Source organism: Aphelocoma coerulescens, chromosome 4 (assembly GCF_041296385.1).
Source record: "Aphelocoma coerulescens isolate FSJ_1873_10779 chromosome 4, UR_Acoe_1.0, whole genome shotgun sequence".
Classification (NCBI taxonomy): Eukaryota; Metazoa; Chordata; class Aves; order Passeriformes; family Corvidae; genus Aphelocoma; species Aphelocoma coerulescens.
The window spans coordinates 32913481-32938419 of record NC_091017.1 but is presented as its reverse complement, the minus strand read 5'-3'; the positions used below and the strand labels follow the sequence as shown (position 1 = coordinate 32938419).

Below are 24939 nucleotides of genomic sequence, written 5' to 3'. Positions count from 1 at the left end.
AGCAGCAATAAGACCCTGCCAGCCTGCAGTGGCCCCAGCCTTTCAAGTGCCAGCTCATCTCTTGATAAAGGAGTTAAATAAATGTTAGACACAAGGTACAAAGTGAATTACCAGGCAAAGGGAGGGAGCTGGAGGGATGGGGAAAGCCAAGCAACCTGGCCCTGACTTCCCCTGCCAAGGCCTTGGAGGTGAATTGGGGATTTTCCATTTCATTAGCTTTACAAGGGGTAATTCCCAGTGTGCAGCATCATCCTCATGAACAGACCCACCCTGAGCTCTCTCTCACCCCTTCACATCCAACAGTGGTGCTCCACTATGGCTGCACCACCAGACAGGAAAGCCAGGCTGTATTAGTATCTAACGAAGGTAACAGGCAGCTGATATTGAACTGCCCATAGAGAAAAATAGAACTGTTACACAGAAACAAGCAGGGATTTTTGTTTTGAAAGTGAGAAGCAAAATGGATGCCAAAACCCACAAAAGAAGTGAACTTGAAAGCCCCAGGTTCTCCCTTGAAAAGGAGCATTATGTGAACTGCCCTTGCTCCTGAGGAGAAGCAGCCACCTGTTCACCCCTGCTGCCCAGGGATGATCCATGGGATGGACAGTGGTTCTAGAGCATGGTGGTGTTCCTGGGCAAAAGGCTCCAATGCTTTGGGAGAAGTGGGGATCAGAGCATTGTCCCACAGGTGCAGAATCAACTTGGTACAGTGAGTTCATTAGAAACATGCACACACGCAGGCAGTTTATTAGTCCACATTTACCATACCAAAAAACAAAAATCCCCCAAAATAGGGGTAGGTTCCCAGTTTTGCCTGCTCGCAAATTAACAGTGCTGAGGATAATAAACATGCCTTGTGCACTCTGGCTGGAGTGCGGGGCAGGAGCTGAACGTGCATTCACAGCTGAGACTCAAACCTCTCACATATAAAAGGGCTGTATACCTTTAGCCACAAGGCAACCAGGAGCCCTCTGCTGCCTCCAAGACACATCCAAGGTCAGAGCAGCTGCAGCAGTCTTAATGTGTGCAAGAGGGAGGCTGGCTCAGCAGATGCTAAGTACTGGCAGCACAGCCAGTCCTCCAGTTCAACACTCCGCTCTGTGTCCACGGCCCTCTCTGCGAACTTCATCATGAGCAGGGCACGCTTCATGTCCACCCAATTCTGCAGCACCTGGCGCAGGGTTTCCTCCTGGCTGAGGGGCTGCTCCATGAGGTCTTTTCGGGGCCCCCAAAGCAGACACTGCAGCATTCGCTTGGCCTCGGTGATCCGCACACGCTTAATGGGATCTGCTTCCAGTAGTAGGTGTGCCAGCTGCTGGAGTCCCCGGGAGTAGATGGACAGGCTGGGTAGAGCAGGGAGGTCCTCAGGGCTGTACTCCTGCTCCCTGAGGTGCACCTTCTCCTCAAAGGGGTTGGGCTGGTGCAGCAGTTCATAGATGAGAATACCAGTCTGAAACTCATCAAACTTCTTGTACTGAGAAGCCGACACAATCTCCGGGGCCAGCCGGGCCTGACTCTTCTTCAGCTTGGAGTCTCCAGTTCCAGTCTTCTGTTTAGCTTTCAAAAAATTGCTGATGATGAGGCGGGGTAAGTGTTTGTCATCTTTGGCTTTCACACAGCTCATGGGGGGCTTGCAGGGGACAAGCAGGAGGTTCTCCAGGCACAGGTCACGATGGATGATGCCATGCTCTTTGAGATGCTCCAGGCCATTGCAGAGCTGGAGGAGCAGGAAGCAAACGCGACGTTCATACAGCTCCGGCTTGGCTTGGTGCAGTGTCACCGAGTCCTTCACGAAGTCGGCCGTGGTCTGGCTCGGCACCTCGCGGGTGATGACCACCACACAGTCGTGCTCACTGGCAGTGCAGGAGGGATGGAAGCCATCTCCAGGCATGCTTTTCCCCACATCTGAGGCCAGCAGCATGCTGGAGGGGACAGAGGCCACAAAATGCCCACAGTCCTGCTGGATGTTGAAGTGAACTGGCACTGCAGGGCTGCAGTACGAAGCAGCTACCTTGGACTCCTGGGTTTTACAAATCTGTGAGGAGAGACCAAAAGAACAGACCATCAGCCAGTGACAGACACAGGGCAGTGACCAGAAGTTGAGGTAGAATCCTAAGCTGTGATTTGCAGATGCTACAGAAGACAACAGTAGAAGCTGGATGAGCATTGGTGCCTTAAGTACTTTAAATAATCTCCTGGCTTGAGGATTGTTTTTGTCCTGCAACAGCCCAACCTTAGCAAGCAGATGTCAGGGTTGCATTTCTGGGCACACTTCCTTTGCCAGGCAATGCCCAGTAATTGGAGGAAAGGAGGACAGTAGTCCCACCGTAAATAACTTCTGAAGATTTTGTTTCATTGCCAACAGAAGCAACATATTTTTTACATCACAGATGTCACTGAGATAAATTCCTGCAACCCAAGAGACACTCCTGAAGGGAGAAAAGCAAAGCTTGTGGCAGAAAACGTGCTGTCTCCATCTCTGGAGATAGTTAACACTCCTGGATGACGCCCCATGCGATGTGAGGTGACAGCGAGCAATAGTGCTGTTCGTGGTGAGGGGTGAACACAGGCATCCAGCACTTTCTTCCCACCTGATCCTTCTCTGGTCCTAAGCCCTGGAGCCACTCTCACATCCTCCTCAACCATTCCACTTCCTTGTGTCAGCAACTACTCTGAAACCCCTGATCAATGGCTAAGGGAAACCAGCAACAAGCTGTACTCCTCAGCACAGGCAAAAAAACACCAAAGAGAAAATGGGAGCTTACAACAGGCCTAGAAAGAAGGGAGAGTGCAGCAAACTCTAGGGAGAAAAAAGCATTTTATAACCTAGATTCTCTTTAACCCACATGATTTCTATCTTCATTTTCTTCTGTATTTTAGCTTCATACTGCATTAGCGACTCAAACCCAGGTTTATTATAAGAATATCCATTAGCTTATGGGGCCTTCTGGCATTTCTATTGTACTTTTCCTTTATTTAGCAATGTGTTTATATGCCATCCACAGGAATAAGCAACAGGCTGAAACTCAGCATAAAAGGTTTCAAACCCTGGAGCGTGCCACTGCCAGTCACAGCATGCGTGCAAAATCGGACGAGAAATCAATTTTGCCTCCGAGTTAAAATATACACAAGAATAGAGAGGAGCTGAAGAAGAGGGCTGCTTTTGTATTCCTCTAGCAAGGGTTTGAATCTAGGCATTTGCAGGTAATTCACTCAGATGAGACAATACTGTGAAGACGGGGCATTTCAAATCCCTATTGTCCTCTCTTTTCTAAACAAAAATACCCTGCCATGGCTTATTTGTGGAAAGACAAGCTTTGGACAGCTAGGCAGAATGCAGATGAATGCAGCGGGACCCAGGATGACGCAGGAGGTCCCCAAATGCAGAACAGCCCTTCCAGCCCTCTGGCTAACACACCTGCTTGTTCCTCCCTACAAAGGAAAGACATGTAAGGCATAGGAAAAGGGGGAGAATTCCTGGCAAGAGAGGAGTCTCTGGAAGAACAACTACAGCCAAACGAATGCAGGGAAATCTTCCCCGTCCAGCCATTCTTCTTCACTTTGGCTGCACCAGAGGCATCCTCCATGCTGAAAGCTCCAAGTAGGAGCCTGGGGCTGCCTTAGTCACATACCTCTAAGAGGAGAAAGAAGCCAACACATGGAGCATATCTTGGCTTAATTCCTCTAAAGCCATTTCATGTAACCCTGGCTCCTTCTAACTGTTTTATACATAGCCATGTCTATCTGCACAGCTCAGACTCTGGCTCCTGCTCCTCCATAGACTCCTTGGCTCAAGTCAGATCCTCTGCCCATTTTGAGCTCTCCAAGTCTAATTTTAACTACAGGTCTGTGATCTCTTTCATGTCAAAAATTCTATACCAGAAGCCAGGAGAGGCAGCTAGGGGTCAGCCAATTGTAATGTTTCACAATTATTCATTCCCTACCAAAGGGATGGTGGCACTCAGGAACCGTATCCATGCACATGGATAAACACATACACAACATCACTATGCTGGCACAGAGTAAGGCCTTCTTGCAGTGGTTTTGACTTTGTTAGGTTGCTCTGCAGTGTACCAAGGGCACAGAGTAAGCTCACTTCACACACAGGGGCACAAGTGCAGTCCTGTCTAGAGGCTGAAATGTGCTGTTTCTGCCTTGGCAAGAATTCATGCACTACAGCCACAGAGCTGAGCTACTGAACCCCACCTAACACGGCAGGCAAAAGCAAAGGCATAGGTGTGCCACATGGAACTGCAGATTGAAAAGGAGCACAACAGTTCACTACACAGTTTTTAGGGTTCAGGAAGAAAGTTGTGATGGATTGAGGTGTAACACACAAGAAAAGCTGAGGCTCTGAGTGCTGGACTAAGGGTACTGGGGCAAGATCTCATCTAATTCCATTCTGGTTATTTACAGCCCCCCTGTTGGGTTGACTGTACTTCCTTTAGGATATGAACTGGCTTTTAAGCTATCACTTAACTAGAACATCCCTTAGGGATGTTTTAAAACATCCTAAAACAACCCATAGAGTTCATAATGGTGGAAACGATTCAGCAGAGATTTTTTTCTTTTTTTTTTTCCTTCTTTAATGCATCTCTGACAGTGCTTTTTTGGGAATTACTTTAGGCTTTGAAAACAACGTGAGGAATAAGGAGCAGTGAGACGTCCCTAGTGTTAATGTCAGAATGGAAATTAAGATCTCTGTATTCAAGTAGTACCATGGATCAAGAGCCTCAAATCCACAGGATGTCCATGGAACGGGTTGGATAAGCTTATCCAGGTTTCAAAGAGCTGAACTATTGCACCTCAAGTTTCCATTTCAAAACGTGTATTCCGTGGAGTTACAGGAAAATATTTCAGACCTGACCTTACACAGCATGTCTGGGTCAGCCTCTCATTGTTTAATTGGGATCTGCAATATCTTACTGTCTGTAGTTTCAAGATCATATAAGCATTCACATAGTATCTGGGTCAGACCTTCCACTTAAAAGGCAGGCAGAGGCAAAAATGCTGTCTTTTGAGCAGCCTTTCATCAGCTTGTGTCATCAGAGGCAAATGCCTCTGAGTTTACAACAGAGTATTTGCACAAAGATGCTTTCAGAGAGAGAAAATGGTTGGGTTTCAGACCCCTTTAGCAATAAACCTGACTGGCATTTGCTACAATGAAAACTCCTTCTCCAAATTAACCTTTGCAAGCAAGTAGGGGAAAAGTGGCAATTTTGGAAGGGGTTTTGCTTGCCAAACTTCACCAGTGAGAAATACAAGCAGAGAAAATGAGACATTGTACGGGACACTGTGTGCTGATAGTGCACACATCTCCATCTAGAAGATGGAGATAAGCCTGGATGCCTGCTGGCTGTGGACTTACCTTCACAGCATAGGTAGTAGAAGGGTCCTTGGAGCAAGTGGCACAGTAATAGATCGCGTCCCCCGAGTCGCAGCAGGGCTTGTTGCACGTCAGCTTGAAGAGCGACCAGTTGTTCTCGCTGAAGTGCAGCTCGTTCTTCTGCTCCCGCATGAAGCAGTCCTCGCACTTGGCAACCAGGCGGCGCAGGGACTCGGCGTACAGGGCCCCCAGCTTGCTGTACACCCCCTCCTTGCTGTCGATGTTGCTCAGGAGGTTGTGGAGGCTGGAGGCCGATGACACCTGGCTGGACACACTGAGCTGCGAGGAGGACAGGGACTGGAGGTTTCTGCTGGGGCCGCAAGCCCCTGTGCTCTTACCAGTGCTCGAGCCCCAGTAGCTGTTTCCTTTGGAGCTTTTCTCCAGGGACTCAGAGGAGGAGAAGGCACCGGGGCGGACCCCCAGGCTGGCTGGGTGGATGAAGGGAGGCTCCTCTCGGAGGCAGACATTGCTCTCAGAGTGGCTGACATTCAGCCTGGGGATGGCAGCACTGGCTGCTTTGCCTGAAGATACCTGTCCCCCAAAAAAGCCATCTGGAGAAGACACAGTTCTGATCACAGTCTTCTTCTGGGGCAGAGGGGGCGGGCAGCTGGGGGCAGAAGAGGGGCCATCCTCAGTGGAGACAGGAAGGAAAGGGACAGGGGGAAACAACTGGCTCCCAGCTGGAGGGGGCGAGTGGTTCGGTTCAGACGAGTGTCCTAGGGGATAGCAACACACAAGAACATGCCATGAGTGGCCCTTGCAGGCTGAGAGCGCAGGTCCTTCTCCATATCCCTGCCACCCCCAGGGCCCTGGCTGGGAAGAAAGCAACATCTGAACCTAGCACAGAGTCTTCAGCTATTCACAACTGCAAAGTTTCACTGGAGGGGTTAGGGATTTAATCCAGTTTAACAGAGCAGGTTTGCAAAGCAGGCTGCAACCAGCCATGTAGAGAAATGCACTTCTCCACCCTTGAAACCATTCCCCTATGAACTGCATATACAGTAGTAAAAAGGTAGTAGAGGGTAAATATTTAAGCTGTGATGTCATCCACAGGAAGGTAAGAATGAAGCACTTGATACAAGGACAATCCTTTAAACACAGCCTCTCTCTCCTGGGAGCTGCCACCCAGTGCTTCAGCAGAAGGGCATGATAAGCAGAGTGACTCACGGCACACAGCTCCAGCCCTCTGGCTGTACTAGAGCACCCCAAGTATACTGAACCTTTCTCTCTGCTTCACACTGGGGAAGGGTCGCTGAGCAAGCCTGGAATTTTGGCAATTTCCATCTTGCTGAAAAAGAATCTGGCCTTCCCCCCCACTGCCTGTTTCCCAGCTTATTGCCAGACTTCTTTGCTCAGAGGGCAGGCTGGCCCCACTACATACCACTAAACCCCAAGCAGCTCCACATGTCCACTGCACATGGATTGGATGGCTCATTTTGGGCAGCTATAGCAGCTGCTTTCCTATCTGGGCCAGACTGGAGACAGGTAATACAGTTAACATGCCATGAAAGAAGTGGGACGTTAAAAAAAAAAGGACAAAAAGGTGATCTAACATTGAAATAAAGAGCAATAATTTCAGGTCATAAAGAAAGAACAAGTGAGGAGTGGAAATTAAAAGAAGAGAGACAATAATTTAAGGGAATTTATCCATGCCACTTGAATGACAAACAGGACTCCGCTAACAACTTGCATGCAAGTGTAAACCTTTAAAGGTGAAAGGTGGGGTTTTGCTCCAAGCAAATAGCAAATAGTTTAGCAGATAGCAGGATCTATTGCTTTCTTTGAATCTATTTTCCAAAGCTGCAGAGTGGTAGAAAACGATCCTTCCTCCTCACAAAGCAGCTGCTGAGGGCTCAGCTGCCAGCAGGCACTTCCTCACAGCGGCTTTCTGCCTGCTCCAGAGGAGTGCCCTGGGGCAGTTTCGTGTCAGCCTGCAGCAGGCACTTGTCTCCGTCACAGTCACAGCCCAAGTGACTCACCAGCAATCACGTACAACCTCCAAGTGAAGGGGCTCAGGTCCCTGAGCCTGCCCTGACGTGTCACTTGCAGGTTTGCACCAGCTGAGCCAGAGCAGCAATCCCTGTTAGCTGCTCCACCATCTGAGACCACATGAGGTGAGGGCAGGTCCCCTGGCTCTCAGCTACCGGAGTGGATGCTGCCACCATCTGGCCCTATCCCTCCTCACCAGATTTTGGTAGCACTGGTCAATTTTCATTTGTCTCCTCCACTGCCAAGGCTCTCTGTATGCACCTCCTGTAATATACCCCATCACAGCAACATCACTGAGAGACACCTCAAGAATGAGCAGCACTGATTTCCGCTTCTGCAGAAGGTATGTCTCCCATGTAAGGCTGTTTCAGCAGCCCATTTCTGACAATATGCTCAGAAACAGCTCTGTAGGAAAGGTGAATCAACACATGTTTTGCCCCAGTGCTTGGGTGCTGAGCTATCTGACTCCTGGTGGACCCTTGCCCCAGGTGTGTGCCTGCATTGTACACCCAGTCACCCAGCAAGTGACTACTCTCCAGTTTCAGCTGAGAAACATCTGCCTTAACAGCTGAGATTCATGCCCCAAGCTTTAAATGAAAACCCAGCCATCTGCATCATACCCTGATGGGTCCACAGGAAAGATTCTCTCCATTAAAACCCTGTCAAAAGCCACAGGCAGGGATCATTCAGCATGGCACCTCTTGCCACTCCCATCCCAGGGGCTTTGACAGAGGATAGAGCCCAAAGAAATTCTTCAGTGTGCAGTCCATGAGTACCTCACCAGAGGCATTTCTGCCAGGACATGCAGCTGAATCCCTGCTTCAGGAGACAAGATTTACTTGAGAGAGTCTTAGGAAACAAACCAGCACTGGAATGTTTGGCAACCGGTCCGCATGCCTAGCCCACAAATGCCAAACTGCTCTTAGCTTTTTTTTATATGCTGCTGGGCTCTGCCCCAAGCAGAAGGTAATGAATTAAACTCTTTCACAACTCTCCTAACAGTGCTCTGCACCTTCAGCATAGAGTCCTTCTGCATGTCAAGGGCTTAAAAGCTCCCCTCCACTTCATATTTTAACACATGACAGCATAGCCGATTAATTTGAGCTCACCTCACTCGGTGGCTGACTGCACAGCTTCTTGCTTGCATCAGCAAGAGAAACTGCATCTGAGTAGTCATTTAAAAACTCATCTTTCCCACGATGAGTTTAAACAGTTGCTTCTGTTAGTGGAGGCAGAGAAATCCTCTTGTCCCTACCATTTTTGACAGAAAATTGCTTCTGTGCCTAGCAAGTAAAGATCTAACATATGTGAGTTTTTCTTACCCCTGTACAATTTCCTGGCAAGGTCTCACTCTCAGACTCCAAGTTAGTGGTGGAAAAATGGAGTTTCCAGAGCTCTGGCTCTTAATTTTATTGCTGCACATTGTTGCTCTTGGAAAGCCAGAACTTCCACTACATGAAGGTTGCTCTTGCTAAGGAAATACTTTCTGAGCTGCTGAACACGTTAGTGCATGTCTAAGTTACGCACTGATGAAAAAAGTGACTTCATAGTAAGTATTTTTTAATCTCAGTTAAACGAGTGCAGGCAGATTTTTTCCCCCTTAAGAAATAACTGGGAGCACAATGAGAGGGAGGGATCACCTCTAGCACAAAACTCCTTCTGGTACTCCTCAAATCTATGGAGGACTTTCTACAGCACTGCTACTTGTGACATCGTGAAATGCGTGAAGCACAAGCAGGATTGTTTCTATATGGAGATTTTATCCAGACCAGAGGAGATCTACAGGGTGAATGATATTGGCACGTGCTGAATGAAAGAGGAAAAAGTCTGTGATGCTGGTCTGACTCTGCCACATTCATCTAAGGTGCATCGAGAGGCAGAAGGGTAGAAGTGGAAAGATGAAGGGTCACTGGGGGAGCTGGGGATTGGACCCTCGTGACCCCTGCTCCGAGGATGCTGTCCCAGCAGTGGGCCTCAGGTACAATGCTACCTCTCCCATACCCCGTGGTCACTTACTGCCATCGCTGCCTGTCTGTGTGTCCGAGTCAAGGCTGTCGCTGGAGCCAGCCGTGAAGGTGACGTGGGCACTCCTGAAGGGTGGGCTGAGGCTCTCTGCAGAGCTGTTGCTGACTCTCTCCAGCTCAGTGTTATTTGGGTTCATTTTCAGAGCATGCCTAGAGAGAGTGAAAGAGAAGTCAGGAGACAGATGGCAAAAGGATGCCCTGCACACACTTTTGCATGGAGACTTGACCTGAGAGCAGCCTTAGCTTGCTCTCTGCCTATCCATACACTGCACGGCCTTTTATCACACCAGACCACCTCATTCCTGTGCACTTTTCTTCTTTCTCCAGCACCTGGGGAATTGCATCCCACAGACTCTGAGCAGGTTATAGGCTTGCAGTCCTCATGCCAAACTAGCTGTGCTTGAGCAGAGAGTGAAAGCCAGTGAGCCAAGAGCATTCAGCCCCAGTCTGCACCATCTTTGCATAGAACATGTGAGGTCCTGCACCACATCCCATTTTGGCCACTGCCACTGGGAAGTGGGGACCCACCAGTGTTTGCCTTCAACAAAGTTCTCAAGGGAAAGGAGTAGCACCAGTCCTCCCATTTTACAGGAGGCAGGTCAAGGCTGGGTGTGTGAACCCCATTCCTTCGTAACAGAGGCATAGGTAGCAGAAGAGTCCATCATCTCCAACTGTGCACCACAGTAACAATCAGCACCTTACAAAAGAAGAAGCATCTTTGCAGAAAACACGCATCTGCCAAACTCAGAACCTACCATGCAGTTTTTAATGTAAGAACTACAGTTTTCCATGCCGCTTCCACCTAAAAAAAATTAATAAACCAACCACAAACTGGGCTTATAACCTGCTAGGTCATGGTTTAAGTGACTAGTTTAGACAAGCTGGACTTTTTCCTAAGATAAAGAATTTCTCCTGCATTTTCTTCATTTTTTTGCCTTGGAAAACAGAAACTGTTGAAATCAGGCAGCACAGAAGAGCATAAACACTCCTAGCATTGGTACAGTTCTGACTCCGTCAGCCAGCAAACAAAAGTTATCAGTCCACATATTTTAAGTAAAACTGCCAATCTGCTGATAAAATTCAACACATTGATTAAGAATGTAAAACGGTTAGTGGCAGACTTGTACAGAAGTAAAAGGACTTCCACCAGCTATCTTGCTGGAAGGTATCCGACGTTTCCTAATCAGACGGCTGAATGGCTGCTGAGAAAGACAAACAAAAGACATGCACGGCCGTTTGCTTGTGGCACCCTGGTCACACACAAGGGACCCCTCCTCGTCCAAAACTCCCAAGCACAGCAAGACACTACAAGAGATTTTTATTTGAGGATTGAGAAATGTTTAATTCCCAGTCCAGACAAAGCACTTACTCTCATGTCCACACCACCACATGGAGGGCAGAGTGTATGAGAAGCCCGGAAGAAACTTCTGCCAGACTTCCTCATTTGCCTGAGCAGCCTTGGTCTAAAAATACTCAAGGGCTGATGAAAATAAGGCTCTAACAACCAGTTCAGGTATACTTCAGCAGAGACACTGGTCTTGCACCAGTGATGAATTTATCACAGCAAGCCTCTTGGGGATGATTTACAAAACTTCACAATTCACCACACAAGCCACAGTTTAAAAAATGAGAGAGAGAGAGACAGACAGAGAGTTTGAGGGGCTTAGGTCTGTTATGACTAATGCTGTTGAAAGCAACCAACTGCACTCTTTTTTCTTTTTTTTTTTTTTTTACTATAAAGATATAACTTTATCCTACAACTTTCTCAGATGTTTAACATTTAGTAATTTGGGTGGAAAAAACACAAGGGTGCACACCCATGCCGGTACATTGTCTGACCTGGCAAGAATCAAAGAAGGATTTGAATCCATAAGAAAAGAAGATTTAGCAAGATATCCAGTCTTGATTCACACAGATAAGATGTTTTCTAACACATTCCTTCCCCCAGCCCCCCCGAAAAGTTGGTGCGTTTCTGTTTCTTTCCCATCACTGAACACAAACTCACGGAGCTGCCTTACCATTCCCGCACTCAGAGAGAGATGAGACTTTGCTCGGCGCGGTCCAAGGTCCGCTGTGCGCAGCCACACCTATTCCTCCAGGCAACCTGGGCGCAGCGCGGCACCGGCCAGAGCCCTGCTGACTGCAGCCCTTGCTGCCTCAGCGTCGGTGCAGTCAGATGCAGAGAGAGCCCCGTTTCCTCCCCGCACCGCCGTGACTGATGTAAAGTGCAGTTCCTGAATAGGCGCACCGAAATAGAAATTGTTTGCCGCTTAAACGACATCCTGCTCTTGTTTCAGATGTTACAGCCAGGCCAGCTAATACCTCCTGGAAATACCTCTGCCTCACATCTCCCTCCTTTCCTATGAGCTGCTTGAAGCCCAGGCTGCAGCCTGCACAGATCAAAATACCGCCCACTCTACCAAAGAATTACTACTGAAAACTTGCTAGGGTCAAGCTCTCCCATTTCAGTAAAATTCCACGCCAAGAGCTGAACAGCTCATCGCTGCAACAGCCTGTGGGACCCTGATTTACAGCTCACCCAAACATCCCCTGCTTTTCTAGTGTTCCTTCCACCTCACCCGAGTGCAAGGGCACACAGGTGGCTATTCTCCATCTTGCCCTTTACACCAAAGAATACTGGAAATCACCAAAGGAAGTTGGAAATAAAGAGCACCAACCCATCTTAAATCTGAAGAAAACACTGGGTTTGTGCCCTGCACCACTGACTTCAAACACCTGTGGGCTACACTCCACTTCAGAAAGATGTAACAGTAGTTAATTTACATCAATTTAAAAATGCCTGCTCAGCACCTAAAACATAACCAACAACTTCAAGAGCAGCACCAGAGCCTTCATCATGTGCCTGTGCATAAAGAACAGGTCACCAGAATCAGCTCTCCCAATCTAATAACCTAAACCCACAGGATTTCACAGATTTTCAGCTCTCCAATTATTCTGGTAGCTTTAAATACAGTTCAGTTACTCAACATCCTCCATGCAACAGCCTGGCATATTCAGGCAACCCTTCCAATTCCCTATTTCAAAGTTTTCCCATCATAAACAATTTCATCCAGCTGACTTTCCACATGATTCTCACAGTCCTGCCTAAAACAAGTCAAGACTGAAAAGAGTGGTTTTGTAAAAAAGCACACCAAAACATAACAACACCACCCCCCCCACACACACACAGTTTGGAGTTCTCTTAACATTGAAAAGGGAGCCAGCTCATTTCCCTTCTCTCATGTTGCATCTCTGGCCAGGGCCTGCTTCATCTTTCCCGTGTCTCAATTTGACCAGTAGCCATGTGTTTAATTTCACGTTTTTTCACAGATAGGGGTCCCACCTAATGCTGCTGCGGGACTCCAGCACTGCCAACTGCATACCTTGCACTTCTCAGAGAGACAGTGGAGATGGGCACCAAAGCCTGGCTCCCCTAACTGCAGCAGACACACATGCCTTGGGATATTGCTCCAGGAATCCCTGGACTTTGGACATACCTTCGGCTTGAATTTCCTGTCTGAGTTTTGACAAGGAGATCTGGTTACTTTCACCAAGTGCAAGGGGCAGGTTTTGAGAGAGGGAGGCCACTCAGACAAAAAAGCTGCCAGGCTCCCGCTTGCTCCTTTCCAGCAGCTGTCCCTATGGGCAGCCTGCTGGCAGCCCTGGAGGATGTGCAAGGCACCTCTGCCCCACACAGAGACCTGGTCACTCTGCAGTGCCACCATGGGGGTCTCCCAGCCTTGCTGTGCCAGCAGGAGGGGGACACTCCTTCTCAGCACCGATGACAGGACTGAACAGATAACAGAGATACTGAGCTTTATAAATCATGTGACAGAGGAGCGAGGAGAGGAGAACAGAGAACACACACAAATCACCACACAGCAAACTGCACTCCAGGAGGTGTTTGGTGATAATGTCAACAAGACACCCCCTCCCAGAATAAAATAATGGAACTAATGCACAGAAGAGAGAACAGCCAGACTGCGTTACAGCATCAAATACAACATATGGCTAGGCATAATTATTACACAAGAGGAAGCACCATTGCACCATATGCTTGTCTATCATGAAACGGGAATAATTGTATCTTCCTCCTCTTGCCACTTGCTGTTTCTTCCAGCATCTTCCTCTGGTTGCAGAGGGAAATTAAAACCCAGCATACAGGAGTTTACCACATTTGAAGCTTAGATTTGTACTGACCCTTCTGCTATCATCTGACAAATGTGGAGAAACCAAAACTGAGGTAAGGGAGAGAAAGGATTTTGAAGAACTCCTAGCTCTGTTCAGAGGAGCACACCGCTCCTTCCTCTATCAGAGGGCTTTTATGTAGCACAGGTTAAGTTGAAACAAGGGTTTGGAGTCTGGAGATGCACAGGAAAATTCAGATGGGGTACAGAATTAAGATGGTAGGTGGGTAAAAAATTACATCACTGCATACTCTGATGTGGTGAAGAAGGTAAAAAATCTCATTTCAATTTCCAGCTCTGTGCTTTTTTTAAATGGTAAGACACACACAGAAGAGTGAATTACTTTAAATTTAAAAGAAACAAACTCTCCTAAATGATTGGCTGATAAATCACAACCTTTTAAGCCAGTCTGTTTTGTCAATGGGGTACACCCTGACACTGAGCTCCGAGGAGAAACAGCTGCCCCAGGAATGGTAAGAAAAGAGGACTATTCTGCCTCAGGTACAATGCTGCTCCATCACAGACTGATTCCTTTTAAGGAACACACAGCACAGCCCCACCAGCCAGCACTACCTCCCCAGCGAGGAACAAACCTGGCTCTTTTCCTGGCGATCCAGTTCCCAACACCTGGCTCTTCTCCTGGTGAGCCAATTCCCAGCATTGCAGTTTTTCTGCAACACTCCTGTGCTCTGTTCCCTCTGGCAGCAAGTGGTGGCAGCAGCACCGGAACAGGCAATCCTGGCACTCCTCAGGCTCTTTCTCCCTGGCTGCATTCAGCGATGACAGGTGTGGGGAAGTGCTGTGCTGCACATTTGGTACCCCACGCCGGCACACTCAGCAAATTTCAGAAGCTTTTTTTGGCACTGCTTTTTGAAGGTGGCACTAATTGTAATGAAAACAGCTCAAGATGCAAAACAGCATCACTGTTTTCTTTCTTTAGGAGGCACACGAAATAAATTAGCCATCAAGGTTTTGGAGGCTAGAAGAAACAACGAGGATTATTTAAGCCTAATCCTCTGTATAAGAGAGACATAAATTTCAGCAAAGATTCATTCCTTGTGCCAAGAAACTGAAGGCCATACTAGAGCATTTTACACCAAAGAGCCTTTAAATCATCATTGCACATGCATGTCCTGGGGATCCTAGTTTCCCTGGTGAGCTCCTTCCTTAGCCAACTACCTTCCCAGCTTCTGGAAGAAGACCAGCCCCCATCTTCCCTTTCCAGCTTCTTTCCCCTTGTAATTATACTTATTTGCCATTCTGTTTCAGACCAAGCAAACATTAAATATCTATAACCTTTCAAACAAGCACAAAGAGAGGATTGTATGAAGAAGCAGTTGCAAGAGATCCAGAATAGCTTTATATAGGACAAAACAGGCACAAATCCATTATCTTCCTTTTTTTGTGACGACTTTTAAACCCCCCTGAAATCGCTCCTTCCGCCATCCTAAGAGAGAGCTTACTTCAAAACCAGAGCTTCCTCAGTGTCTGGAAGGAATTTACCCTGTAAAAATTTTTTTCCCTTTTAATTGTTAAAGCCAAGATGAACAAAACAAAATCTACAGACTCACTTATTCTTTCCCTCTTTATAACTAGCTCAAACACACATGCAAGTTTTCTTTAAAATAAGCAATTAAATTTCATTAGGAAAGTCAAACAGGCAGACTTCATTTTGCAGCATGAAATCAAATGCCTTGCTGCAGCTTGAGATCAAGAAGGAAAAAGGATGGTTACATGCCTTTCCTGCAGCTGAGATGAACCCTGATCAGCTAAGCCCCAGCCCCAAGCCTGTGCCACAACCACGTTTACACTGGCTTCACCTTCATCTGCCAAAGGAGCCTTTGCAGCTGTGCCACCAGAGAATGTCCTGGGCTGAGGTGCTCTGTCTGTGTGAGGAACTATGTAAGCCTAAGAGCAGGATCAGTGGTTCTTCCATTAGGGACAAGCATGTGCCCACAGGCTGCCTGGCACTAGGAGAGTATGGATATGCCTCAGAGTCATCTTTGTGATTCTTCTTCTTCAGGTATTTGGCTGCAGCCCAGGATGAACAGAGGGCATGTTCCTCCAGCACCAGGCCACAGCCCGAAGCTGCAACGCCTGCCCAGGGTAACACAATGCCACTGTGGTGATTTTACTGGCTGTGCATGCAGCTATCCCTCCTACCGCCCCGGTTCCTGCGTTGACACGCTTGGAGCAGCCACAGCTTTGCTTGAGACAAAAACAAAAGCACCCTCAGAGCAAACAAACAAAGCAGGGCTTGCAAAACCTGAGTCTGATCAGATCACTCCTTACTGCTCCTCAGCCAGCTGAGCTTCAGTAGCTGGAGGCAGGACTAAGCTCTTTCTTTTGAGTAAGGTGCCCCACGGCTCTGCTACAGGTATCAAGGCCCTTGGGAGACAAATATCTGTAGCACAACCTGCCCTACAGCCACAGAGGGTAACCAGCACCTACCTCAACCACCTGGCAGGGTTTACAGTTCTGCCAGAGATCCCAGTCATGGATGCCACGCGTTCCCTGACCTCAGTTTGCCTGCCTGCTTTCACACAGGCTTTCTAGCACACAGATGCTTCCAGGATGACTCAAAAGCAACTGTTAGACCTGTCACAAATTTTCTTCCCCTATTTGACCTTCTTTTTTTATTTATTTTTTCCCTTTTTTTTTCTTTTGGTGATACACACAGCTGCAGATACTGAATGCACACCAAGTATTGTAAGCCTGAGGGTTTTTTTAATTGCTTAGCAGAGCTATTTCCTTCCCAGATGGACAGCTCTTCCTCACTCACTTATGTTTTCTGGGACCTGCTGTTGCCCTGCCTGCAAGCCTGACTTCCAGGAAAGCGGTGAGCAGAACGTTGCCTGAAGCTGAGTGGCTCCCACACATAACAAGCCCATGTCAGGCAAGCTCCAATTACCTGCTTGCAGGCAAGGAGCCCTCCCTGGGAAATTGCAGCTTTGAGAGTTCACCTCGAAAGCAAAAAGTCATTAGAGTCAAACTGAAAATGTTGATTTTGGAGGCCCTTATTAGCATCAAGAAAAGTTGCCCAGTTCCACCTACAAGAGAAGATTGCAACCCCAGATTTTCTATGCTATTCAACACTGAGGAACTGCCAAGACAGAATGAAGCTGACCTGGGAAACAGCAGCCATCCCGGGCATGGACCTTGTTCTCACTTGAATATTGGGACTTAAGGCTATATCTTGCAGCCCTGAAGGGCTTTTACAAGTGCTCATGAGATTCAAACCAAGACTTGCAAAGATCAGACAGCTTTTCAGAGTAAAAAGACAAATAGCTTTTCAGCTGTTCAGTCACCTCCCACGCTCCTGAAAGCCCACCTTTGGACAGAAAAGGAGAAGAACAAAAATGGGAAGTACCTCCTAGTCAATGAACTCCCGCAGCAAGCATCCCAATTGCAAAGGGTTAACAGATCACCATGCACACATTCACAGGGCTGTACCTGGACTGCTTTTTCGGCGGCGGTGGCGGTGGTGGTGCAAACTCCATACCATTGCTCTTGTCGTTAGGGAAATCAAAGGAGAAAGAAGAAGACTTGGTGATTCCAGTCTGGCTCTCCAGTATCGGGCCGTCATCCACGAAGTCGGCACCAGCTCTTCCACTCTCAGCTCCTACTGTCCATGGGTGGTTTAAGACCTCCTGCTCCTCCTCCTGCTCCTCCTCCTCCTCTATTCGGCACTGCTTCGTCCATGTTGGGTTATAGTATTTCTGCCTCCTGTCATAGGACGAGCCTCTGCTGGACTCCTCCACAGAGACCCCATTCACATGAGAGCAGGGAGAAAGGGACACCCCAAAGGCACCTGTATCAATGCAGCTCCTCGGCAGCAGCTGAGCACCAGCTCCATCATGGCTGTTGTCATCACCAAACATTCCCACATGGGAGCTGACTGGGGGCACACGGCTCCCCTCACTGCCTGGCTGGCTGTTTTTGGACATCTTTGGGGGGATGGCTGGACTCTCAGTAAGTGAGGTCTTGACAGGAGCTGCCAGATGAAATCTTGTGCTGTTTTCACTTCCAGATGCTTGAAAAATCTGTCCAGCCTCAATAGCAGGTGATGAAGCCCCAAAATCGGGGTGGGAAGTGGGGCTGATACATGGCCACTGAACTCCTACTGCTGAGTCAGGGCTGCTGAGGAATATTGTCTTGTGATCATCCTCAGTGTGTGCTGTCATTATCGTTATCTTTGCTGCCACCTGGCCAGTGGAGTCCTGGTATTCCTTCTCACCTCCCAAAGCCCAGCCACCATCCTTCCACAACCCATCAGCTTTCTCCTTGGCAGTGCCGCGGGCCAGCTTCTCTGCTTTTGCCTGGCTGCCAACAGCCTTCAGCTGTGCCTTCCTCCTCTTGGTGCTCTCGGCATAGATGGGATCACCACGGGCTGGCTCGGTGAGGCGAGGGCGCTGTGGCTCCACCAGAGCCTGCTGAGGGGTGCTTGAACCCTCAGTGCGGGGGCCTCCTGTGACAGAGGGCTCCCCAGGGAGAGGCGAGTCCTCATCCTCCCGGGACAAAGCAAGGGCAGCCACCTTGCTGCTCCCGGTGCTCTCAGGGAGGCTGGCAGGCTCAGTGTGGAGAGCCAGATTCTTCCTGTCTGAACACAGGGCATAGGAAAGAGGATCACCCTGGTCTTTTGTGATGCAGAAGGCCACATTCACAGCTCTGCGCTCCTCTTCGCTGAACTTGACTGTCCGGCCACTTGGCCTGGGAGTCTCAGGAGCATCCTGCTGCCTCCATCCGCTGGGAGTGTGACTCTCCTTCTCGCACTGTGCAGCCTTTTCCTCTGTGCAACACAGCTCCCACGGGACGGGGTGCTCTTTGTGGCAGCTCGTGATTGAACAGTACTCGCCCCCTTCACTTTCAAAGACGGAGGAGATGTGACTACAGTCACCCCCTGAAGGGAGCACTGCTCCTTCTCTGGCTTGGGAAGAAGGGTTTCTGCTGGAGTTAGTGGTGCTTCTGTCCCCCAAGGCAGATGGATTAGGGCAGGGGACCTGATGAGGCAGGGCAAACTTGTCTTTAACTCTGTCCTCCTGCTTGCCCACCTCACCCACAAGTACCAGGCTATGGATGGAGACATTTCTCTCCACTCGACCCTCCAGGCTGCGCAGACCCACCATGGAGTAGCTGGGAGGGCAGCAAGACAAGCAGTCGCTGGGCTGGTTGTGAAGGAAGGGCTTTCTCACACCACCATTGCCAAAATTGTCAGGGCAGATGCGCTGTGCATCTCCTGATTTTAGGAGGAGTTGCTTGCCAGAAATCACGCCCCAGCTGACCTGAATGGGTCAAAGAGACAAGTGCCCTGTCAGAAGGTGCATATGCAAAATGAAAGACAAATAAAATTTAAACAAACCCACAAACTGCAAAAACAAAAGCCCAGCTCTACAGAACAGTACTCTGGAATTCACCAGCTATTTTTCTGTGCTCACCCCACCTCTAATTCCCACAAACCTTTCCTGCTAAAACTACACTTGTCGTATTTCCTGGACCATTTGTAATCCTTGCATTACCAACAATGGCAATGCACTGGAATAAGACATTCTCCTTTCTCTTCCTATGGGTTTGCTGCCAGAAACATGTCCAACCTGTCATCCTGTCTGTGAATCACTGTGCAATTAAAGATTCAGAGAGCGAAGGAATATTTGCACCTCTCTCTGCTTATTTTCATTTAATTTCACACTGCTCCAGAGTGTGTGACTCCAGAACACAGACACAGACTATCATGGGTTATCCTGGGATAGCAGCTTGGCCATGCTCAGAAGCAGGGATTGGGGAGCAGGCATGCCAAATCTGCACGCACAGATCAAATGCCACCAACAGTGGCAGCTTGTGCTCATGTGCCCTTCACCCCTTAGAAAAGAAAGGGACAGCAGTGGGAGGCTAAGGGATCTGGTGAACCCTGACTCTCCTCTGGGGCACGGGGAAATAGGAGCACATCTATGCCGTGAGCAGCAGGGCAGCAGCCTGTGCGTCATTCTGCTGAGGCACTGCTGGTATCGACTGGTCAGGGCGAGGAGCTGCACCCACAGGGCATTACTGCACTGCTCTGGAAAAGATTGGTAGGAAGAAGCAGGGAGGCAGGGCACCTTCTTCCTCACCCACAAAGACCACGGATCCAGGCAGCACTGACTGCAAGCAGACAAGACATCTTTTCAGTCAAACTTCCCAAGAAAATAACCCGCATCCTCATTTATAAAACGGAAGTTCCTAAACAAACAGTGTATTTTTAAGCTTCTCTGGAAATGGCTTGTGAGCAACAGCTCATTCAGCTTCATCCAAAGGTACATTGGGAAACCAATATGTGGCTTAAAAACCTGAGTCAAGACCAGAAGGAAAAACAAAGGGAAGGAAACGGTTGTAACAGATATTCCTAGCACTCTGAGGATAGGTAAGTAACGGGAAGTCATGCTTTGACTGGATTAATCATTACCTGTGACAGATCTGCATTCATATTCACATCCGCCCACGCGTCAGAAACATCCGAGTTTATCATTGTTGGCTTCACAGCAATTGTTGGCTTTGAGAAGGGGGAAGTATTTACACCTTCGTCTTCCAACACGAGGCTCTCAGGCTTGGTCCTAGCTCCATCCGGGAGCACGCCACAAGCTCCCACGTCTGGGGGTGTTTGCAGCCGATGGGAACTCTTTGGGTTGAAGCAGTTTTTGCAGGAGCCGGGCTTCCAAATGTGTTCCACAAAGTCACTGCACGCAGACATCTTCAAATCCTCGTGGGTCAGACTGAGAGCCCACTGCATCTTCTGCACTGCCCTCCACTGCTCATTTTGCATTTGCTCCCGAGCCACTCGTAAGGATCACCTAGTCATCTGGAAAAGCACAACACTGTCTGATTAGTTTGATTATGCCCCCAAATGGGAAAGATTTTTAATAAGACAGGTGATAATTACACTTACTCTGCCTTCATCACAAAGGCATATTGTTTACAAGGCTTTTTTCACAGCTTAGCAAAAGCCCACACAATCACTTGAAAAGCCTCAACTTCTAAGCATAGCTCTGTAATAGAGAAGACATCAAGCGAGCAGCATTCCTATGTGATTTAATTCCCTGCTTAATGAGCATGTATAACCAGCCTCATGCAAGGTTTAGATCAAGGGTAAAGAAAAGGGGTCTTGGAAATAGCTGTTCACAGCCCCACAAGCAGAGCCAGGCAGGAAAAATTTCTCCTCCGAAGTGGCATCCTCTCTCTGGAAAATAAAAAGGCCTGGAGACACAAGGACCAGAATCAGTGACTGTGTAACCAAGGGGACCAGCAACAACCTTCCTTCACCCAGAAGCACCACTGTGATTACTGCCGTGGTACACAAAGACTTCTCTCCCACCCAGTGAAAGGCAATCAGCAAGGCTGGGGCTGGCACTGATTTGAGCAAGTGTCTGGCAGAATGCTCTTATCTGGTTTGCCAAGAGCCACAAATAACAGTGTCAGCTCGCTGAAACGATTCATTGTCTGCAAGGGGAGAAACGTTTTGCTCTTGGATTACTTACAGACAAGGATTCCTTCCCATCTTCCTTCCCCAGGAGGGAAATGCCCCAGGAACAAGACATTCCTGCATTCCTGTGCAACACCCCCACCTCCCCCCTGCCTCCTGGCCAGGTCTGATTGCACTCTAGCCAGTAGCTAGATACCTGGAACTAAAAACTTTGGAGATACTTCCGAGGAGGACTCCCACAAAGCTCAGGGGATTAGGAAAGAGAAGATCAGAGAATGCAGCCGGCTGCTATGGGTGTCAGGGCACACAATTCCCCCACGTGGCTCCGTAGAGTCCTTCCTCATCTAACCAACTTCAGGTCGTCATCCCCCAGCCAGCTGATCCCCAGGCAAACTAAGGCCCTTTCCCTGAGGGTCTCCAACTGAACAGGCACCTTTTACACTCCAATCCTTGAAGGCACGTGAGCAAAATTTACCAGCCTGACCCTTAAGCACTTCCTCCAGGAAGGCATACTGGAACACCACCAGAGCTATGAACACTTTTGCAGTTGCATGCACCCCTAAACCAGCTTTCATTGCAGTAAAGATTCTTGCCTCTGGGCTCAGAGATGCCCTGACCAGCCTCTCCAACACCCACCCACACTGCATGGCATAAAGAAAGACAGCTAATAAGAGCCTGGGTGGGACAAAGTGAAGGGGAAGAGAGCCACTGACCCACAAGCATCACCGAATTCAAGTGCCACCTACGGGAAGGGTGTCTCTGATCGGCTAAACCATTAGCACCTGCACACTCCTTCTGTCTGGCAGGCTAATAAATGAAGATCTGCTTCTTCAAAAAACAGGGAAAAAGGGGAATATCGGCGGGATTCACCAACCAGATGTCTCTTTTTAGGGAAGACACTGTTCTAGACAGGCTTTTTCATGGACTTCATAGAGTCCGAATTAACCAAAGAGCAGTGAATCACTCTCAGGCATATTCCAACACCTTCAACGAGGTTAACAGTATTTGCAGGAGAAATAGCTTTAAAAATATTCTAGCCTTTGTTTCCTTTTAGATCTAGCATGCAGTGTCCAGCATTACCCAAAGCTGAAAAAGGGTCCTGATGAGAGACAGCAAATTTAAAAGAAAAATCAAAGGGAGGGAAGCAGGCACCAGAGCCAGAAAAAACTCTTCACTTCTGGTTTAATATTCGGCACTGCCAAATGCCTCTTAAAGACCAGCGTTTCCCTGTCTCCATCCCTCATTTCTCGCCGCCCAGATCCCGGGGTGGGCCCGTGTCCGCACGTCGGCTGCGCACCGGGGACCCACCCGCGCCAACCCACGCGGCGCCGCGCGGGGAAACAGGCCGGGAGCGGCGGGGGATAAGGGACCGAAAGCCAGGACCTGGCTCTGCCGCTGGGCAAGCCGAAAGCCACGACCTGGGTCTGAGGCATCCCCGGAGCCTCCGCGCGTCCCGGGGCACCGGCGAGGACCCGATGTAACGGCTACCTGTTCCCAGGGATAGAGATTCCAGGCTGCGGCACAAGGATGCTCCGGCGCAAAAAAAAAGCCCCAAACCCCCAGCCCAAGTAGCTCTGGCTGCCAGACGGTCCCTCCGGGGCGGCGGGCGCCCACCAGGACCGGAAAAAGTTTACCGGGCAGAGCCCACCGGGGTTCCCGGGGCGGGCGGCGGTGCCGGTCCGGACCGGAGCGCGCCCCGAACCGGCTTCAGACCCCCGCCCCAGCCCTCCGCCCGCATACTCGGTGGGCAGCGGCACAGCCCCGCCGCCCCGGCCCCCGGGCAGCCCCGCCCCGGCCCCGAGTGGCGGCACAGGGGTCCCTCCCAGCCCGGCTTTGTCCCGGGAGGCGGAGGCCCGGTGCCCGCCCCGGCAGCAGCTCCCCGCTCACCAGGCTCCCGCGGCGGCGGCGGGCTCCGCTCGGCTCCGCGCTGCGCCCGCCACGGCCGCCGCCGCCACCGGGCGAGTGGCGAGCGGGGCCCCGCGTGGGCCGGGGGGCAGCGGCCGCCCCGCCCCGTCCCGCCCCCGTCCCGCCCCTCGGGCACGGCGTGGGCACGGCCCGGGCGGGAGCGGCGCCCCCCGCGCGTCCCCGCTCCGCACAAAGCGCTCTGCCCGCGCCCTGCGAGGCGTACGCGGCTCGCAGCCACATCCCCACGGCACCCCCGCCCCAGCAGCGCTCACGCAGACAGGCACTGCCTCAGGGACATCCCGGCGGGTATCGGCCCCCGGGGCATGCAGACACCCACGTACCCGGCAGCCCCGCACAGATCCCATAGGGTCCTACACACGCACCCACCCCGCACCCCGACACCAGCCTTGAAGACGGTAGTGATACAGCTGGAAGGGACTGGGAGCCAGAGGGTTCGCTCATCTTCGTCAAGCTTGCCAGACAACGGCATGGTGAAGTTCATCTCGAGGGGATGCTGTGGAAGGGAGAGAAGTTTGCCGCAACTGAAATCAGGATTTGACCCCACTGTGCAAAAACTGCAGACAGCATCTCAGGAAAATCTCCAGCCTCAGCTGGTGTGGGAGGCTGGGCTTCACTAAAACGAAACAGGATGAGATTTTGTTCACTGTAGTGTCTGAGCTATGTTTTAGGGCACGTTGGAAAAGGAGTGGTCTTCACTTACCCTGGTACTTGTTCTGTGGTGTGTAGTTTTGAGCATCTAAATTCTTTGAAACTAGGAAAAAAACAAAGCAGTTCTCCCCCTGCCCTGGTCAGGGCCTTCAGTTCTTTGCTTAAGTCACTGCTCCTTTAGTGCAACAAAGAATTCATGGTCTCATACATAATAGTGGATTAAAAAGGCAAACAGGCTTGCATAATGGAGAATCCAAGCCCCAAATAAAAAAAACCCAGAAACTGGAGATATGCACAGCACTTATAGAAAAAAAATCCTTCTCAGGAACCAATCATTCCAGTAAATTCTTCTCCTTCAGGGAATTTTGGCAGTAGCACAGTTTGCAAACATCCCGGCTGGCTGGTCTTGTGCAGTTGTGGCTGTCTGCTCATGTTCTCTCTTCTTTTTTGATCAGTTATTAAAACAGTCCAGAGACCCCACAACTCTTCCACTTAATTTGCTGTATTGCCATGAAGACACCTGCCCAACAATCTCCTGCTTCTTCTTTCAAGCAAACCACTCACAATCAATTCGCTGTGTCTTTTTGTATGCAGGATCCCAGTGCCAGCGCACCCAGTCGTACAAGTAAATCATCTCTCAGAAATGCCTTCATCATGACAGAAACCTCTCTCCTAGCACAGATCAGCTCATCTGTGGGATGGAAAAATGAGCTGGGAAAATGAATGGCCTAAATTTCTGACATTTTCTCTATTTTAGAAGGTTTGAATGAAAGAACCCAGCTCTAACCAGCCCAAATGAGGTTGTGGCTGCATGGCTGGCTAATCCTGGAGGGTGGTAAACGTCTCCAAATTCAAGTATCTGAATTTCATACCTGAAACTTTAAAAGAGCCTCCACTCTTTTCAATAAGAACCTATAATTTTCTCAGTCAGCCTTCTTAGTGAAGAGTCAGGGACAGCTTTGAGAAGAAGAACCAGATTTAAAATTCATCCTATGTTCACACTGGAACAGCACTGAACTGAGTGAATTGTCCTGAGACATTTACCCTAAGTAGGAAAATGTTTCCCATGCCAGAGGCCTAGGGATTACAGGATAATTAAAGTTTCTTTTTTCTAATGAAGTCAGCCTGTTAATGCCCAGAGATTTCAGTAGAAAATTGAACAAACTCTAGTTTTTATAAAACAATTATTCTGTAAGGTCTGAGACCAAGCATGATGGATTTTACATGTCTGTAAAGTCTCATGGTTTCTCCAGTACAGCATTCATCATTGTCCATTTTTGGTATTTTCTCAATGTCCAAGAAAACTTGCAGAAAAGAAGCCCTCTCAAG

The 24939-nt window shown here is 49.3% G+C and overlaps 1 protein-coding gene across 2 annotated transcripts; it reads right to left on the bottom strand.

Moving 5' to 3' along the window:
• Positions 1-118: 118 nt before the first annotated feature.
• Positions 119-22963, bottom strand: PRAG1 (PEAK1 related, kinase-activating pseudokinase 1). 2 transcript variants are annotated; one of them, XM_069013463.1, is made up of 6 exons: positions 22924-22963; positions 20023-20415; positions 17040-18868; positions 9392-9549; positions 5369-6102; positions 119-2035 (listed from the first exon to the last, which is right to left on the bottom strand). In XM_069013463.1, the coding sequence occupies exons 2-6, from the start codon at positions 20377-20379 to the stop codon at positions 998-1000; spliced, it is 4116 nt and encodes a 1371-aa protein (XP_068869564.1). In that variant the 5' UTR covers positions 20380-20415; positions 22924-22963; the 3' UTR covers positions 119-997. The 2 variants fall into 2 exon arrangements, with proteins under 2 accessions (XP_068869564.1, XP_068869565.1); XM_069013464.1 differs by lacking the exon at positions 22924-22963 and adding an exon at positions 22525-22625.
• Between the last annotated feature and the right edge of the window lie 1976 nt (positions 22964-24939).